General features: G+C 35.1%; 1 protein-coding gene across 3 annotated transcripts in view; it reads right to left on the bottom strand.

Moving 5' to 3' along the window:
- Positions 1 to 19275, bottom strand: part of TRUB1 (TruB pseudouridine synthase family member 1) — a 51618-nt gene that overhangs the window by 21657 nt on the left and 10686 nt on the right. For 2 of the 3 annotated variants that reach the window (XM_033420971.2, XM_033420969.2), the window contains exons 4-8: positions 14522 to 14603; positions 7422 to 7494; positions 5968 to 6107; positions 4001 to 4057; positions 2999 to 3199 (exon numbers count right to left, since the gene is read on the bottom strand). In XM_033420971.2, coding sequence (XP_033276862.1) covers positions 2999 to 3199; positions 4001 to 4057; positions 5968 to 6107; positions 7422 to 7494; positions 14522 to 14603 — 553 coding nt within the window. Of the gene's footprint in view, positions 1 to 602; positions 3200 to 4000; positions 4058 to 5967; positions 6108 to 7421; positions 7495 to 14521; positions 14604 to 19275 lie in introns of those variants that run through there. The other variant, XM_004265808.3, reaches the window with a different exon arrangement.

The raw sequence follows: 19275 nt of genomic DNA, 5'->3' as shown, positions 1-19275 counted from the left end.
TTGCAAATTTTATAATTTTGAATTATCAAAGAAAAAAATTATATTATTTTAATGCTCATGGATCTTAAAACTGTAAATAATTCTATGACCACTTTTGATGACTTTTAAGACAATATTTTCCAGAAATATAAAAAACTAAGTGTCAATATGAAGTCATTTGTATGTTCCAGGTTGAAACATTTCCAGAAATTTCTAACATGTTTTCTTACAAGTAAAACAACTTTATTATTACATAAAGAATTAGGCCTAGAAACATATAAGGCACAGCTATTTCTTTAATATTTTGATTAAAATGAAAAAAACAAAGCAGTTGGTATTCAAATACTAGACTCAAGAGAAAACTAATTTGTTTATGGATGAGTCTTAAACTTTTTAGAGAATCTTGATCAGTTACAGCTGCTTATGAAAGTTAAGAATAATATCTTTAGTTTTCAATAAATATTAACTATTCATACTCATAAATCTGGTGACTCTAAAAGGGGAAGAATTCTTAATATTAGCAAATGTGGTTAGTAAAAATGGAAAATGAAACTAAAATAAGAAAGAACAGGCCATGAAAATGCTTCTACAAGTATTTACTGCACAAATAACTCACACAAATGTATAAAGAAACCATTAAGACATTTATTTACATAAGTGAACAAAGTATGTGAAAAAGTCACACAAAGGCAAATCAGAGCAACTCTGAACCCGTATAAGTTACTAAATGAGCAACGACATATAAATCCCCCACCCAAAGCTGTCGACTTTTAGTGAACTGACATACTCAAATGATGACACTGTAAAATGTTACAACTCTTTGGGAAAGCAATAAGGCAAACTCATTAAGGAAAATTAAATTGTTCATATTATTCCACCTAATAATCCCACTCCCAGGAACTTGCCCTAATAAAATTGAAAATAACCTAAGTATTCAGCAATAGAGAAATGGTTTAAACAAACTGAAGTAATATGATTAAGATAATCATTGTCAAAACTAAATACAAATAGTAAAAGAATATGAAATTTAAAAAATAGTCAATAAAAAGTATAGGTGTCTTCAGACTGTAATTATGTGAACAAAAGAAGGGAAAAGAATAATACGAAATTAAAGTTCTGAAGTCACTGTATCAGGATGGTGAGGATTTGGTAATTTTTCCATTTGGCAACATTTTCTTCAATGTTTTCGATAAAAGAAAAAGATTGGTTACCATTTTAAAAAGTCACTTGTCTTTTCAAAAAATTTATACTCTTCTCCATTAGTAAATTATACATTTTAAATTTTAAGTTGAGAAATAGAGCAGAGAGGCCCTAGTTGTTTTATATTTGGACCTTAGCTGGCAGTGTATGAAGACATACTGTAACCTGTACCACTCCAACAGAAAGAGGCAGCCACTGCCACCTTTGGTTACACAAACTGCAGGGCACTAGATATGAATATGTAAAACTGTAAAAGCTTCAATTTACAACTTTGTGTGTTTGGTGTTTTATTTAAGGCATTATGATAATTAAATCTTCCTAATAATTTTCTGTGTCATACTAAGAATGTTTTAATATTTCCATTTCCACTTGAAAAATGTTGCCAATACGCTGAAAGTGTTCTATTGAAGCATATAACTTTTTATATTGAGTTTATATTAGGTTAACCACAAATAAGATCACGTTTGTTTACATATTTAAAATTTATAAGTTAGAGGTTGCAAAGCAACCACCTTTAAAAGAAAGACAATCCATAAAAATGTAAAAACTCTTATATGATGAAAAATTTAACAAGTCTTCCTTTTGAAACTATTTATTTGGATAAACGCAGGGGGATTTGAAAATTTCTACAGATGCTGCACTATATATTGCTTTCCTATAACAAAAATATGACGTACTCATTACATATGAAATTTACTATTTCAGAATGTGACTGTTTTCAAAACTATGGTAGAGAGGGACAGGGAACTTTCAGTAGGCTACCTGAATGAAAACGTTTGAGAATAACTGTTTTTAAACATTTAGAGCAGAAGGGATTAACTGGAAATGCAGGGCAGCAATCTCAGCATATATAAACATCACTTGAAAGAGCAAATTGAAAGCAAAGTATCATGGGAATTAATACCCTATAAAGATGTATGAACAAGTACTAAAGAATAAAGAAAAGAAGTTTTTCATTGAAGGCATTCTTTAGCTTAATTTTAATTAGGTTATTTAGTAAACTGGTACAGGGTGGTCGACTGTACTGATTAAATTACCAGGAAACTATCTCATAGCTGCCAAAACATAAGCCATAGGAGCTGTTCTGTGCTAATGGGAGAGTAGAGGTGAATTTAATTAAACATTTAGTCTTCTATTTACATTCCATTAGTGGTAGCAGCAATAATTTGGTTCTTCTACAAATATTTACGATAGAAGTTTATTAGCTTCTAAGATCTAAACAAACACAGCTATTACCAAGATAAGTGCAGCCTTATCAAAGACATGTTCTTAATAATCATAAACTCTCCAAAACATGAGTTAAATAATGGCTTTTTCAAACATAGTTAAGGAATTTCAATAACCAGAGTCACGAGGAAGCCAAAATAAAGTCAAAGAAACTAATATACATTCACTTTGTCACACCAAAGAAACATTTAGCTCATATTTTTTTTTCCTCTGATTAGAAAATGTGGTCAACTTTTTCACAGGAAAAGACTTTGATGAGAGATCAAAATCAGAAAGTTGATTTTCCTGAATCCAATCTAACAACATAATAACATCCTAGAAGAACATTCTATAGTACAGCAAGAACTGAACAACTGCAAGGCTATTTATAATGTACAGCAGATAAACTGTGCACCGTAGAAACCATAAATGATGGACATTTTTCCTCATGCAAAAAAAAAAAAGAATCGTTTGTCTTGGCACACACACAGCTTGTCATTCTGCACACAGGATGCAAATGTCAACCAGGAAATGAAGACAACCCCAAGCCAAACTTAAAATGTCTTAATCACATCATCTTCTCCCTTTATCTCATTTAGAGTTATGTACTCACAGCTCAAAACTGGCTCATTAGACTCCTCAGGTTTTGATTTTTTAAGTGCCGTCTCTGCTGGGAGAAGGGATGAGCACTGCTCAAGAGACTGTGCAATGTCGTCAATTGTCCATTTGTCTTCGGGAAGGGCGTGCTCCTCCAGTGTAAAGGGTCCCTGTTTGGTGCGGGTCAGCTCTAGCACATTGGCACAGGAAGACAGTTCTATGGCAACAAAAGGTGAAAGGAAAACAAAAGATAAATGATTCAGCATTTCATTCAAATACTGAAGCAACATAAATGATCCAGTAATTCAGTAGTTCATCGGCTATAATTTTGCAAATGACAGAACTCGATTCAGACCTCTCAAAACCACCTCAAATGTAAAACTGTAATTATCCATTATAATAGCCAAGAGCCTTGAGATTAAGAAATGATTAAGGAGCAAAATGACATTTAATAACTGACCTAATAAACTGCTTTAAAGTCTACACGGAAGTTGCACACTCTTCTTATTTAACCCATGAAGCAACCCCATGAGGTTACTATTCGTCTCACTTTGCGGATGAGGTAATGTGACCTGTCCAGAGTCACGACTGCCAGAAAATGGCAGGGCCAGAACTGCAACTTCCTGGCTGTTTCTAAGACTATGGCTTCCAGTTTTCAAAAAAAATTTGACTTGTAGCGATAAAAATAACTTTTAGAAGGCTTAATCTTTTCTTCTTATCCTTACTTTGAGTTAAAATATTTTATACTTGAAAAAAATGTTGGTCCTGAGATTCATTATTCACATCTTCATTTTCTATTCCTCTTTTTCTCCTCTCTCCCATTACAAGCATTTCACTGCAGCTGCTTACGCTGATAACTGTCTTCCATAAACCTATAACACTTCGAAGGTGGAAGGGCAGCAAGAATCCAGTTCCTAAGGCCAGTACTCAGAGACATGGAAAACGGAAAATTCCTTCTTCCCATCAAAAAGGAATATTATTCTCTAAATGATAATTCAAAATTCATCTTTATGCTTACCTTTGCCAATGTCACTGACCAAGCTTCTGATATAAAAACCTCCTCCACATTCAACATCTGGAATGTTAACAGTGACAAGGTAAATTGCTAACCGCCTGTGAAATCCACTTTACATAGAAATGATGCCCCTAAACAAATGTAAAAATGCACTATGCAAACAATCGAGTGATAAAACATTTATGCGCTAAAATATAAATTATTCATCCAGTAGCATATGTGTTTGTGAGACTGCAAAGTCAGAGTGTGGAGAAAGCAAACAGCAGAAACTCTTGAACACATTTTAAATTACATGGCAAGTCATACCACTTTAATACTTCAGCCTTGTTCATTTAATAGATTTTAAATAGTTAGAAATCTCAGCTTTGCTATTATGAGCTGCAGATTTAAAAAACTATTTTCAGATTTGTACATCTTTTTCATTTAATAGGCTTTAAATGGTTAGACATCTCAGCCTTGCTATCATGAGCTGTAGATTTTTAAAATATTTTCAGATTTGTACACTCAAAAAAACACAACAAACAAAAAAACCCTTTTCAGTGACAGGAATTATGTTTGGGGTGATATACTACATGGAGAACTCCGCATATTTAAATGTTCTCTTGGAAATATTCCTGAAAAAATCATGAAATAACTTAAAATTACACAATGTACCAGAACTGAATGCATAACTAAACATCTTCTTAACGCAGTATAATACAAGTTTATTGGTTAAGAGCAGGGCTCTGCATTATTTTTATTCATCCAGAAGACATCCTGAAAAGAACTGTATTTTCACACAAACGGACTACTTTCTGTTTCTAGCTTAGCATACAAATAAAGCTATTTGAGGGAATTTCTACATTCTTGCACTGTATTTGACTTTGGTGAAAAGAGTCAAATTTGGACTACTACAAATTCCAGTGAACAAATGCAACTGGAAAAATTTGAGGTTTTTTTACTTTCATAGATAATATCTATTGTGCCAACACAGAGGCCGCATTTTCATGGAATGGAGTGAAACATTTTTTAGTATGTTTGTTTCATTGTTTGCCTAATATTTTAGAATCAGGAAACTTAAGGAGTGACTTTTTAAGAAAATTGTACAAAACCCACAATCTACAGGAACTTAATATACACTAAATAATAATGTCAATGGGAAAAAAAGCAATGAAGTTCAGGAAAAAAGGTTTTGGGAAATTATGTCTACAAGGAATCCCATTCAGTATGCACCATGAAATTGGGAGCAGGGTCAATTTCAGGGAGCCTGAGGATTAATAAGAACTACAGCTTTTGATTCTCCACAGCTCTTATACGTTCAGGGTTTTAGCTAGGAGATCATAAAATTTCCAAACAATAGAAAAAAACTTTTTCGGTTTTAAATTTATTTCAAATATCGATTATAGATAAATTCAAATCGATAACTTGAGTTAAAATTTACCACACGTCTAGGAATACACTTCTGCCTTACCCATTACTCCTATATTTTCATGATCTTTAGCAGTGATTTATTGGTGACAAAGAAGGGGGGGTGTCACTCCACTCTTAGAATTTCTTGTCCAAAAACTGAAAATGCATCGTTTTAAAAGGACAAATTAATGTCAATAAAAAACTGAGTGTAAACTATCAGGTACTAGCCAAAATGGGGAACAAGTATCCATAAGATAATAAAATACAAAATTTTGAAAACAGGTACTCCTTACCTATTCTTCCCCATAGAGATCCAAAGTATGTTACTTCCAACTTTATAGTAAGATAATATAATATATGAAAAACTCACACTATTTAGGACATTTCTGAACCTCCATATAGCTATAGGTATTCTCATTATTTGTGCTGTCAAAAAGGTATTAACAAATTCTAACCTTCTTTAAACTCAAATTTTAAAAAATCTCCAATATCCTAGGGATCCATTAACATTACACAAAAGTAGCCAAATATAAAATAAAGGCACATGTAAATACAAATGTTCTCAAATTTCTCCATCTTACCTAATGTGAAAAATGGTGGCTGGAATTTTTGAAGGGAAAGACTGTACACGGTAACTGGCCTGGCAGGTTTTGCTTCTACTACTTCACCTCTCTTCATCAAAGTTGAAAGTCTCTGTCCATCTTTCTTTAATGCAGAATAGCTTGCAAGGTACAAGAGGGAGACAGGAAGAGAAGGAGGGAGGAAGAATAGAGAGAGATTGAGAAAGAAAGAGAGAATAATTCCAGATTACAGCATGGAAAGAAAGGATGATTAGCAGCTCTTTAAACTGAAAATCCTTCTAAGAATGAACTAATTTTTTCTTCTAATCTACTTCACAATGGTGTCACATATAGAGTTCCTAAATATCTTTGAGGCTAATACAGCTCATTCTGGCACTCAGTGAGCAATGCTGTCAATATTTCTCTTTAACCATCTTCCTGGAGATGGTCTATTCATGTCTTCACTAGTCCTCATTCTGGGTTAAGGGTCTCCAGTCACAATGATCTCAGCTATATTTCCTTGAAACAATATATTTCCATTATAATAATATTCATTTTCAAATATGTTACCAGAATGTTTACAAAGAGCAAATAAACAAATAACAGATCTTATCTTTGTGTGATTAAATTTTACTAGGCCACAAAATCCTTGGAACAATCACAGAGAAGAAAATTCTAAAACGATTCTTATAAATGTTTACTCTATCTTAACAATAATGACCCAAAATAATGTTTATTCAGATCCTGCTACAATTTTTAAGTCTTCACATTTGAGCCAAAATTATGAAGAAACATTTCTCCATAGATATTTCAGTGTTCTTGAAAAAACTTAAGATGTTTTTAAAACACAAAATATATTCTAAATTCTAAAAGAACTGTTAGTAACATATCCTGACACATCCTATAAGCCATTAAAAAAAAAAGAAGCAATTTGCTTGAAATGGTAACATACACAAAAATATGGCGAAATGGTAAATCAATATCATTATACTTTTAATAAGTTATAATTCTCATCTGTTTCATTTATTGCCGAGAATTGTGAAGTATAAGATTCTGGGTCCAAAAGGAATGGGCCCAACACCTGACAGGAAGTGCCAACTGGACTCTGAATCACAGCTCTGATGCCTGTACCAGACTGGACTGGTCCCTTCACAGCAATTCTGGGAAAAGTGACATCTCTGCTCTCCAGAACTGCCCTGATGTCTACAGATGGAATCAGAAGAACCAATAAATCCTGGAAGAGCACAGATGTCAGGCGGTGGCAATATCCAGAGACAGAGGAGACTACATCCCACTACCTCTTAGAGAGTGTCAGAAGCTCTGCATCCTGTCTGAATCAGGTTCACCTTACTTGATCAAACCTGCCTCACCATATAGTAAAAGGAAGCCCCTCCTCTTTTCTTTTTTCATTAAAGTGATGTTAGCCACTGGAAAATAAAATTAAACATTTATTCAAATTCATTAATTGAACTTACAGAGGAGGTACTTGCATTATATTCCCAGTAAATTTCTGTAGAATGCCTTCAATATCTTCCTGTGTTATTTTATCTGCCAAAAATGAACCAAAAAAGTGACACTAAAACAACCACAGAAGTACATGTGCTATTTTTACAGCACTGACAACTCTGAAAATTAAAAAAAAATTTCCAACAAAGCATTTATTACAATGTACGTTTTGCAGGTCAAATTCTACCTTGTTGAGATGGATAAAATACATGCTAATGAGATAAAAGGGGGAAAGTCTTATATCGTCCAATATTAAGACTAAATTTAATTTCCTTTGCTTCATTTTTTTCTCCATTAAAAATGATCCAATCATCTTATATGCATTTACTACATACTTACTATGGCCTTCAGAAGACCTGAGAAAAATGTTGCATAAAGCTATCGGAATGGTCCTGCAGTGATCAGAAAGTAAGTAGAAAAACACCTGTAAAGTTCATTTCTAAGGTTTTCCAGGCATCAAATATTATAAATAACTGAATAAATTATTGAAGATTATCAAGTACTAACAACATTTAAAATTTTACCTGATAGATTTCAAAACTGTTGTATGGTATGGTATACATGTTCCACACTCACATTAACTTTGTCCCTAAGTAAAGTTGTATTTATGTCTCCTTCACTGCTCTTGGAATTGCAGTCAGGAGTCTGACTTTTGCCTCAAAAATAAGCCAGTGCAAAAAGAGAATATACATAGCAAAGGTTTTATCTGTCTTAGTCAGATAAAGCTTTTCAGCTTGGATCTGATACTCTTTCAAACAAACTGATGCAATGTTAAAGTACTGTTCTATAATTTTAACAACTGAAAACTACAACACACTGAAATTCAATATTTGGGATTTTCACATATAGATAGATGACTATCCGTATTTCATATTCACTAATAAACTAAGTTACAGAAATATTCTATAACTTGTTTAGGTTATAGCAATGGAAAGAAATTACAGTCTTCTTTTTCACTTTGTAGGAAATTTACTTAAACTTTTTTATTCTGGTGTATACATGTCAAAGGATTTGATCTTATTTGAACAATATTAAACAAAAACTAACTAATGTGCTTTGAATTACTGTTCGAACACCAGAATAAAAATTAAAAGACAGCATGGAACATGTCCAGATTTCAACATCAATGCAGCAAGAGAGTCTTAACTTCAGTGTGACCTTGATCCTTACAAGCTAAACATGAACAAAAGACCAGAATCTACTAGACTCAGAGGAGAGCTACGGAACTCAAAAGAATTTCTCTAACACCTAGCTCCAAAAAGGCAGATCTGAAAAGCCTATTCTGTTAAAACTGCTTTTCAAACAGATGTATCTCATGATATGAATGGATTTTTCCATGAAAATTTTTTACTCTACTGAAACATTAAAACATAATTACTGGTGGCACCTTAGTTATGCAAAACTTCCAAATCTGGACAGCCAACATTACCACCATGCTGGCAACTGATGAAAGAAATGCCACTGTTGATAAAATTGCTATAGTTCACAATCTAGTCTGCCACACATTTTAAAAATAAGACCAAACAGCTTTCTACTTCCGCCAAATTGGTCTCTTTACTGACATTCCTGCCAACGTGTGCTCCTTTGTCCTGCTTCAGTGGCTCTCTTTTACTGATATTCCCTCCCACAAGGTGACAAGATGTACTCTTTCTCATTCTACTTCTGCCATGCATCCTAGGCATTTATGGTTTTGCTGTTCATTCTGAAATTAATCATTCACAATTTTTAACTGTTACCTACTATATATATGTAGGTATTACCTCACCAATGGAATTCTTATCTCCTTAAAGGCAAAGATAGCTTTTCCTCTTATATAATGCACACAATTAAGATGGTACTAAAGACATTCTTGCTGAATTTAATTTGCTGATGAATAACAGAATCTCAAGGTTAAAAGAGCATTTAAAAGTCACCAAGGAATCATTCATTTGATGTTCAAATCACCAGACAGAAAGCCTGTGCAGCAAGTTATTTTACAATAAAAGCAAATATAATATTTTAGATATTTTTAATATGTAGTGAAGCATGCTGGCTATATCTGAAACATGATACTAGTCTGATCCAAATAATAATAATTGTCCCTGTAAGAATAAAGACTCTACCTCCAAAGGATTTAAAAAGAAATCAAGAATAAAATCTCTAAAGCAAGTATATCCAATAACTGGCCAAAAGAAGGACCTTTGGTAGAAGATGATAGGTACGACAGAAGTACCATAGAACTTGAGTAATTATTCTTTATTTAGCAAATTAATAAATCATCAATGTGATAGTATTCATTTGAAATTAATTTTTTTAAAAGTCACTCCCATAAAATTAATATATACAAGACCATGTTACATGTTATTATTTGCTTAAAATTTATTGGCTCTTCCAGTGAACTTCCAACATGAAAGCTGGTACTTAACTGAACTATGGAGTTAAAAGCAGGATGACGGATTTAAAAACGATATTCAGGGACTCCCCTGGCAGTCCAGTGGTTGAGACTTTGCCTCCCAATGCAGGGGGTGTGGGTTCGATCCCTGGTCGGGGAACTGAGATCCCACATGCCTCATCACCAAAAAACCAGAACATAAACAACAAAAGCGATACTGTAAACAAATTCAGTAAAGACTTAAAAAAAAAAATTCACCGAGGATAGAGTTAAATGGTTACTGGACAAGCCTTGTCACCAAAAGCAGCTGTTAAACTGGAAAAAATACAGCAAACAATTGTTTTCAAACATTAGACAACACATAGCAAGGACTATCATCCCTGAGAGAAGAGGAAAAAAACAAGGTAAGGCCCACAATCACTTGCTTTTGCTTGCGGGTGCTTTCTGAACTGTACTGCAGGGAGGGGAATAACAAACAAAGCTCTGAGCAAAGATCAGAATTTGGGGAAGCGGCAGCAGCTGGAATTTGAGAGCATTACACAGAGAAAGTGATGTCTATAGGGGTCCACTTGAAACTGGCTAAATTCCAAGCTGTGCATATATATAGTGAGTCTTAACAAAGTTAAAAAAAGAGCTACTACCAAACCTCTTACAAGGCTGGAAGATGTCCAAATTCCAACCCCTCAGAATGAAGAAACTTTGCTGAATACCCCAGCACTCGATAGACACCCAAGAAAAGCCACGCCTTTGGAGTAGGGCTAATGCAGACCTGAAAAAAAAGTTTACTTTAGACCCATCCTAACAAGGAATCTATACAAAAGCGACTAGAATTAGTAAGTGAGTTTAGCAAGGCTGAAAGGCATAAGATTAATACACAAAAGTCATCTCCATCTATGTATATCTAGCAATGAACTATCAGAAATTGATATTTTAAAAATCCAATTTATAATAGCGTTAAAAAAACGAAGTACTTAGAGATTTCATATACAAAAGAAGTGAAAGATCTGTACATTGAAATCTATAAAAATATGGCTTTATTTTTGCAACTTTTCTCTAAGTTTTATATTATTTCAAAATAAAAAGAAAAATCTTAAAGGAATACAATGAACAACTTTATACCAATAACTTGGAAATTTGAGATGCAATGGACAAATTCCTACGGGAAAAATTATCTAGAATGACACAAGAAATAAAAAATATTAAGTTTGATAGCTAGTAAAGGAATCTAATCCATGATTAAAGGCTTCCTAATAAAGAAAACTCCAGAATCAGATGTCTACCAGTAAATTCTACCAAACAGTAGAAAAAGAAATAATGCCAATCTCACATAAATTCTTCCAGAGAATAAAAAAAAGAGAGAGAGAATACTCCCCATCCCATTTTATGAGGTTGGTATAACCTTGATATCAAAACCAGTCAAGGACATTAAGAGAAAGGAAAAATACAGGGTAATCTCACTCATAGACAAAAATGCAAAAATTCTAAACTAAATATTAGCAAACTAAATCCAACAATTTATGTAAAGGATAGCATATTATGATCAGGTTGGGATTATTCTGCAAATGTAAAGTTAGTTTAATATTTGACTAAGAAGGAAAATCAACAGATACAAAAAAAATTTGATAAAATTCAATGGCTGCTCATGATTAAGAAAACAAACAAATGGCAAATTAGGAATAGAAAACAATTTCTTTACTTTGATAAGAAAGCTATAAAAAAACCTATAAAAGAAAATCCATAAAAGTAAGGTAGCAGGGCCTCCCTGGGGCGCAGTGGTTAAGAATCCACCTGCCAATGCAGGGGACACGGGTTCGAGCCCTGGACCGGGAAGATACCACATGCTGCAGAGCAACTAAGCCCATGCGCCACAACTATTGAGCCTGCGCTCTAGAGCCCGTGAGCCACAGCTACTGAGCCCGTGTCCCACAACTACTGAAGCCCAAGCACCTAGAGCCCGTGATCCACAATAAGAGAAGCCACTGCAATGAGGAGCCCGCGCACCGCAACAAGAGCAGCCCCCGCTCACCAAACTAGAGGAAGTCTGCACGCAGCAATGAAGACCCAACGCAGCCAAAAATAAATAAATAAATAGAAAAGGTAGGAAAACTTGCTCTTTCAGATAACAAGACTCATTCTAAAACTATAGCAATTAAGATAGTTTGGTATTAGCACAAAGACTGATTTTTAATAAATGGTGAAAAACACTGTTTAGGAATAACAGAAGGTGTCAGGATAGAGAATAAAAGAAAGGGCCCTATTAATATGGTTTGAACGTTGCGTCTACTGGGCTACAGACTCATTTTCTATGGCTAAAAATATTATTTGTCTAGATAGGATAAAATGACCTAAGATCATTCACTTGCCATTTACTGCATACTGCCTTACTTTAACCAGATGTCAGTTGTTCTCAACAGGTTAATTAAGAACCGTACTTTTGATTGTTATAATGATTGGGTAGGGTGGCGACATCAGCAGCACTTAATAGGCGAGGACCAGGGATGCTGGATTTCCTGCAATGTGCAGTGGTACAGCACAGTGAAGAACTGTCCTATGCCCTTCATGACTTCTGGAGGTCTGCCAGATGTTCATGTGGGTGAAAGTCTGTTTATAATTACCTTAGGCTAGAACATAACTATTTCCCATTTAAACGCAGAATTTTTTGTACAGTCTTACATATACTGAACTTTCCAGTACTGAGTCATCAATACCACATTCCTGTCAGTCCGCATTTGACTTGTGGCATTCACAGTGATTTATGTATAAGTATCTGTTATATATAATATATATATGACTACTTCATGAAGACTTTGCATGTAGTAATATCTGTGTATTTACATAATGATATGTCTGTTTTACTATAAATTACCTTTATTTCTTCTTTATAGTCCACTTACTGTATTAACATTGATTTTTTTTTTTAACGTGTAGGTAGTGGAGAATACCTCTGACTTTTATTTCAGGATAATAAAGAAGCCATTAGAAAATATAAATTATAGGTCTTAGTATTAGTTCACAGAGGGTTGAGAACATAGGTCCTAGTTCTCTATATGACACAAGTTCCTTAAGGAAACAGGGTAGGTCTTATATTTATCTTCCCCCTGGTACCCTGCTGTACAGCTTAAACAGATGACACACATTTACTGATTTACAGAAATCATACAGAAAAATCATGTCAATCAGCAAAATTCTCTGAGCTCTCATTTTCTGGGCCTACAAATACTATTCAATAAACTATAGGGAGCTCTCCCTTTCAGGGCCTAAAGAAAGTTGCTTTTCAAGATTATAATGAGACGATTTTAACAAACTAATATGCTTTCTTTAAGGTAAGTAAGTAAGGTTATAAATGATACAATACAAAGTAGAGTTTGTAAGAATTCTAAAATGCTTAAGGGCAGGAAGGAAGAGTATGTTTAAGTAGTTTCATCACCCTGGTCCTCTTTTAATATCACCTACTCAACGAACTGCACCATCATGTAACCAGTTTTACAACCCAGAAACCTAGGTTGTGGTTAACAACCTCCTCTCTGTCATTACCCCATCCAACCAAGTCTCACCAATTTCACTTCCTCACCATTCTTCTAATTATATGTGTACTGACATATACTGTAGGATACTCTGGAAATCGCTGACATCCTCCTAGGCCGCCTGAATCTTAAAAGCATTCTGGCTGAATATTGCAGTTGGGTTTCCATTAAGTGAGCATCTGCTATTATTCCATAATAATAATAATTTCAAGGCTAATTCAACATCTATTTTTTAAAAGATTAGAAATAAATCAGTGATTTTTCTTTTCATTTTGGTGCTTGATTGATCATGCAAGATACTAAGCCACATATAAATGTTAACAGGATAAGTGAAGCTATTATGAACAAGAAGGTTGGTCTCACTACTAGGGTAATATGTAATATATATTAAGACCACTCAACACAAAAACATAGGGAAGCAGATGCTAGACTGCCTATAGGTACATTAAAAAAAAGATAACATTAAGCCCAGGCAGAAAAGAAACCCAGGAAGCTTACAAATAATTCACAATTGATGACACAATAATGTGGGTGAACTGACTGTACAAAAACCACAACTGCTGCATTATAAATAGCATAAGCACTATGAGAATTGCTAGGAAACCATTTATCTATCCTTTCTTAAAGTAGTGCAAGAAGGAATGGTAGAAAAATTAAGGTGGGCCCCAATGAGTTCTGCTTTACTGCTAGAGAAACAGCTTTCCTTTTGTCTTATCTTTTTACATACTCCAAAAGCATAGAAATATGATCAATTTTAAAGTACTAAACCTAGTACATTTATTTCAACAGCTAAGAGATAATTACAAAAAACAAAAACAAAACAACAACAATGGCAAGATGCAGGTAAAATCTAGCAAGAGAGTTTCTCTGCTTTGTTTCACATTCATTAGGAAAAATGTCCTAAATCCTAGCTATAAATGGTTTTTGGCAAGGGAGTTATTTGGAAGAATTCTGCACATTAAAGAAAAACTGATTATAGGAAAAGAGGTAATTATTATAAATCTTTATTAACAGACATACCAAATAAGCAACTATGTTTTTCCAACTTTCTTAACCCAAAGAAATGTACTGACAATTAAAATCACTGGGAATATGAGATTTATTTTAAATTCTGAATTCAGAGAAACTTTCTCTAAATATTAAAAACAAGGACTACCTAAGATGAACTTCATACCGTAAGGTTTTTCTTCTGTTACTTTCCCCGTAGAATCTAGCGTGTCAGTAGCTTTCCCCAGTTCACCAGTGGCAATATACCTCTAGAGGAAGAGAAACAAGGGAGAGAAATAGGCCATAAGGTAAAGAAGAACTGTTATGCATGTCTTAAAGTTTATACAGAACCTTACTAATACTACCTGATACAAAATAAAGGCAAAAATCAATAGACTGTAATTGCTTTGTTAGTTTTTTTATAAATTTATTTATTTATCTATTTATTTTTGGCTGCATTGGGTCTCCGTACGTGCTTTTTTCTCTAGTTGCAGTGAGTGGGCTTCTCATTGTGGTGGATTCTTTTGTTGGGAGCACGGGCTCTAGGCGGGCAGGCTTCAGTAGTGGTGGCACACGGGCTCAGTAGTTGTGGCTCGTGGGCTCTAGAGCGCAGGATCTGCAGTTGTGGTGCACAGGCTTAGTTGCTCCGCGACATGTGGGATCTTCCCGGACCAGGGCTCGAACCCGTGTCTCCTGCGTTGGCAGGCGGGTTCTTAACCACTGCGCCACCAGGGAAGCCCCGCTTTGTTAGTTTCAGATATGTGGGAAGATTGTACAGATTGAGGAACATTCACAAACTTCCCACACCAGCCAACATGACAAGGAAAAGCCTGATTTTATTGATAATCATGGCTTATAAATATACTGTTACTGTAAAAAAAAATTTTTTAAACCAGTTTTCTACTGGGCAGTTTTGATTTTGAAGGAAAATTTTCAAATACACCTATGAGTAGAGAGAATGGTACAATAATCCCCTACCTAGTCATCTCAAGATTCAATGATTTTACCATACTTAAAAGTAAAATTAATTTTTAATTAATCAATTTATTACTTCTTACATGAAATACCAAGAGTAATCTTAGTAACTTGTTTATGCATTTAAACAAAAGCTAAATATGTAGAAAATAAGGCAAAACTAGTATAGCATAAGTAATGTACATATGTGTTTCTTAATAAAGAGAAAATCTACTTCTTAAGCTCTCTGAAAGGATAAAAGTCACTTCTCAGAACTGCTCATTATTCACAAATGAAGAAGTAGATCACTGAGTTAACTGAGGATTGTTCTGCTTCCCATCTCAGGCCACACTTATACTACATATTCTTTGTATTCCTCTCTTTTGATCAAATTCAAATTTTATTTGGAGGTTCACATGAAGTAGTGAGAAAAATGCAAGGAATATAATTCCCACTGAAAAGAATATGTAGTTACGCTGAGCAATTTAAGCTGGAGAACTTTGCAGAATTATGTTTATTAATGATAAGCTTATTACGCTACCACACCGAAAACATGTGGTTTTGAATATCTTCATTAAAAAGCAATAGCTCTATACAGTTCATAAATGTAAGTCCTTCAAAATTTTCAATATAGTACTTATGAAATGTATGAATATTAATAGAGTGTAAAGAAAAGGTACAAATTAGACTACCTCTGGAGAAAGTAGATTAGAGATGCTCTAATCTCCGAGAGTTGCCAAGTTTCAGAGGAACATTATTCAAGTCACACTTCAGAATTGACATTGACTGGTTAACCTAAAAATGCTACTGTATACCTGGGGGAAATTACTGCCCTCTGAAATATCCCAGGGGAAAAGTTTGTATATCCCAATGATAACACTTGTTCAAGGGTTGGAGGGGGATACAAAGCGGCTTTCTGACGAAATGCTGGCTTTGCCTACAGGTGCTATTATGGTTTATCTCTACATATATATATATATATATATATATATATATACACCTTATATACCTGTAAAATGCTAGTTAAGAGTCTTTATATGGCATCAATGATTTCCTAATAGAACATCAACCCTTCCATCGCTCACTGGTTTCAAAAGCACATGTAAGTAACCAACTTTTAATCAGCAATATAGAAAGCTAATAAAGATAATACTCCAAAACCTCATCAAAGTCTGTTACTTCAAAGTACATCTGCCATCCAGATTCTGCTGAATGACTGGTTCAAAGAAAGTATAATTTAGGGAAGAGAGTAAAGGGACTATGCATCTATTGCCTTCTTCTAGGTAATCTATATTCCTAATTAGATCAAGTTAGGTCAAAGGGATGTATTAGCCTAACCCCCTTAGAATCCTTTTACCAAAGTTATATTTCATGCAGATCCACTTCTTCACCTGTTGTAAACTATTTTGAGATCTACTATCTGTCACTCAATATTCCTTACTGTAAGAAATTTCTTTCTGACTATAATGCCCAGGGTAAAGTCTCTTCATTAAAAAACTGGCATGCTTTCTCTTTCTAATGAATGTCATATTTTTGCCTAGGCCACCAAAAATCACAGATAGAAATAAAAGCAACGAAATTAACTGTATTCAAGATTTCCAACAGAAATTGCTTGAATAAAATTAATGTCTATGGAACATGTAGCCAGAGGGACCCAAGAGGCCTGAAACTCAGGAGAGAGAGATTTGGGGATAGTGAAACACTTGAGAATAGTAATAACAGTATTTATTGAGCAACTTTTGTTTAACAGGCACTGTACAGAAAACCTATATGCTTTATGCACACATTACACTCATAATCCCAAAGGAGAATGCAGTGAGAAAAAAATGACTCAAGAGAAAGTTGATCATTGGCAGAGCAAGGCTTACCATATGACAAAAGAGAAAGCTAATGACGAAGACAAGGAAGGGCTCTTTTCTTAAATCTTACTCCAATCTGATTGGGAAGGAATGCATGAAAGGAGTGGGGTGGTCTAAATAATCTGTGGTCTTCACAAAATGGAGGCAAATTAATCTCATGGCCTACAGATTTTAGGTAAAGGTCAGCACTCCACCCATTAATTGATAGTGTTGTATGAACTGGTATTTATTACATTGAACAGGATTCTAAGGATATTTCTTGGTTCAGCGGAAAAGAGTGTTAGGCCACATTCAATCAACAATGTCTCTCCTTAGGACTGGATGGTGAGGCAACGGTGTATTACGATATGGCTATAACATGAACAGCGAGTATCTGCCATCCTAGAACTAAGTATTTCTACTCTTGAGGTAACCCCACTCTACACATACTAAAAGGCTAATTTTTCTAGTAGCACTGTGATGCAAATAAAAATTCATCTGTAGGGCTTCCCTGGTGGCGCAGTGGTTGAGAGTCCGCCTGCCGATGCAGCGGACACAGGTTCGTGCCCCGCTCCGGGAAGATCCCACATGCCGCGGAGCAGCTGGGCCCGTGAGCCATGGCCGCTGAGTCTGCGCGTCTGGAGCCTGTGCTCCGCAACGGGAGAGGCCACAACAGTGAGAGGCCCGCGTACCGCAAAAAAAAAAAAAAAAAAATTCATCTGTAAAAGTGGAAAAAGTAAATATGAGGTCAAACAGCAGGTCTGTGCCCCATTAGAAGGCTGCAGACAATTTTTTAAATGAAAGAAAGATATCAAGAGTACACTGTACATAGGGTTAAAGTTGTTTGATAAAATTTTTGGTTCTTATACATGAATGGATATATAGAGTCATGTGTAAAATGAAATTCTTATTATGAGTCTTCCTCAAAAAATTTTTGTAAGTCACTGCATAAGATCTCCAAGATTACAGCCAGTGCTAAAAACAAAATCTATTTTTAAAAATTCATTAACAGGGCTTCCCTAGTGGCACAGTGGTTGGGAATCCACCAGCCAATGCAGGGGGCACGGGTTCGATCCCTGGTCCGGGAAGATCCCACATGCAGAGCAACTCAGCCCATGTGCCACAACTACTGAGCCTGCACTCTAGAGTTCGTAAGCCACAACTACTGAGCCCACGTGCTGTAACTACTGAAGCCCGCGCACCTAGAGCCCGTGCTCCGCAACAAGAGAAGCCACCGCAGTGAGAAGCCCGCACACTGGAACGAAGAGCAGCGCCCGCTCGCCGCAACGAGAGAAAGCCCAAGCGCAGCAACGAAGACCCAACACAGCCAAAAATAAATAAAATAAATAAATTTAAAAAAAATTCATTAACAGCTTTTAACTACTTTTGATAAAAGTGTAATGTCCAACATACTTAAAGGTAAAATTTTAAAGATTTAATTTTTCAACAAGTACATAATCTAAAATTAAAAGTATAAGAAACACAAATAGCTAACAAGATAATAACGCTTATTTTTTACTTACTTTGCGGTACGCGGGCCTCTCACTGTTGTGGCTTCTCCCGTTGCGGAGCACAGGCTCCGGACACGCAGGCTCAGCGGCCATGGCTCACGGGCCCAGCCGCTCCGCGGCATGTGGGATCTTCCCGGGGCGGGGCACGAACCCGTGTCCCCTGCATTAGCAGGCGAACTCTCTACCACTGCGCCACCAGGGAAGCCCAATAATGCTTAATTTTTGAAACATGAAACACCCAAGAACTAGGTCTCTATAATAAGATGCACCTGGGATTTTCTATTTACTTTACAGTCATCTGAGGATCGGTGATTTCACTGTATGACATTCAGCTTTCCTAGCTGAATACCAAAATGGATTGTGATAAATAAACTTAAGCCAGAGCCAATGATGTATTTATATTTCCAGTCATCATATTTCTGGAAATAGGCCTGGAATTTACATGTAAAACCTTTCAACAACATATAGTGTGTTACATGTACTTGTGGTTTTGGAGGGGAGGGCTGGATAATGAATATTCCAGTGAACTTCATGTATTTTATCTTGGGAGGAAAAAGAAAACAAACACATTCCTTAACGTAAATATATCTTTTTGCTATTATTATAAAAGTGACTTTTCATTGTAAAGATTTTGCAGA

Source organism: Orcinus orca, chromosome 14 (genome assembly GCF_937001465.1).
Source record: "Orcinus orca chromosome 14, mOrcOrc1.1, whole genome shotgun sequence".
Taxonomy (NCBI): domain Eukaryota; kingdom Metazoa; phylum Chordata; class Mammalia; order Artiodactyla; family Delphinidae; genus Orcinus; species Orcinus orca.
The sequence above is the reverse complement of the archived record's forward strand: the minus strand, read 5'-3'. Positions and strand labels throughout refer to the sequence as shown.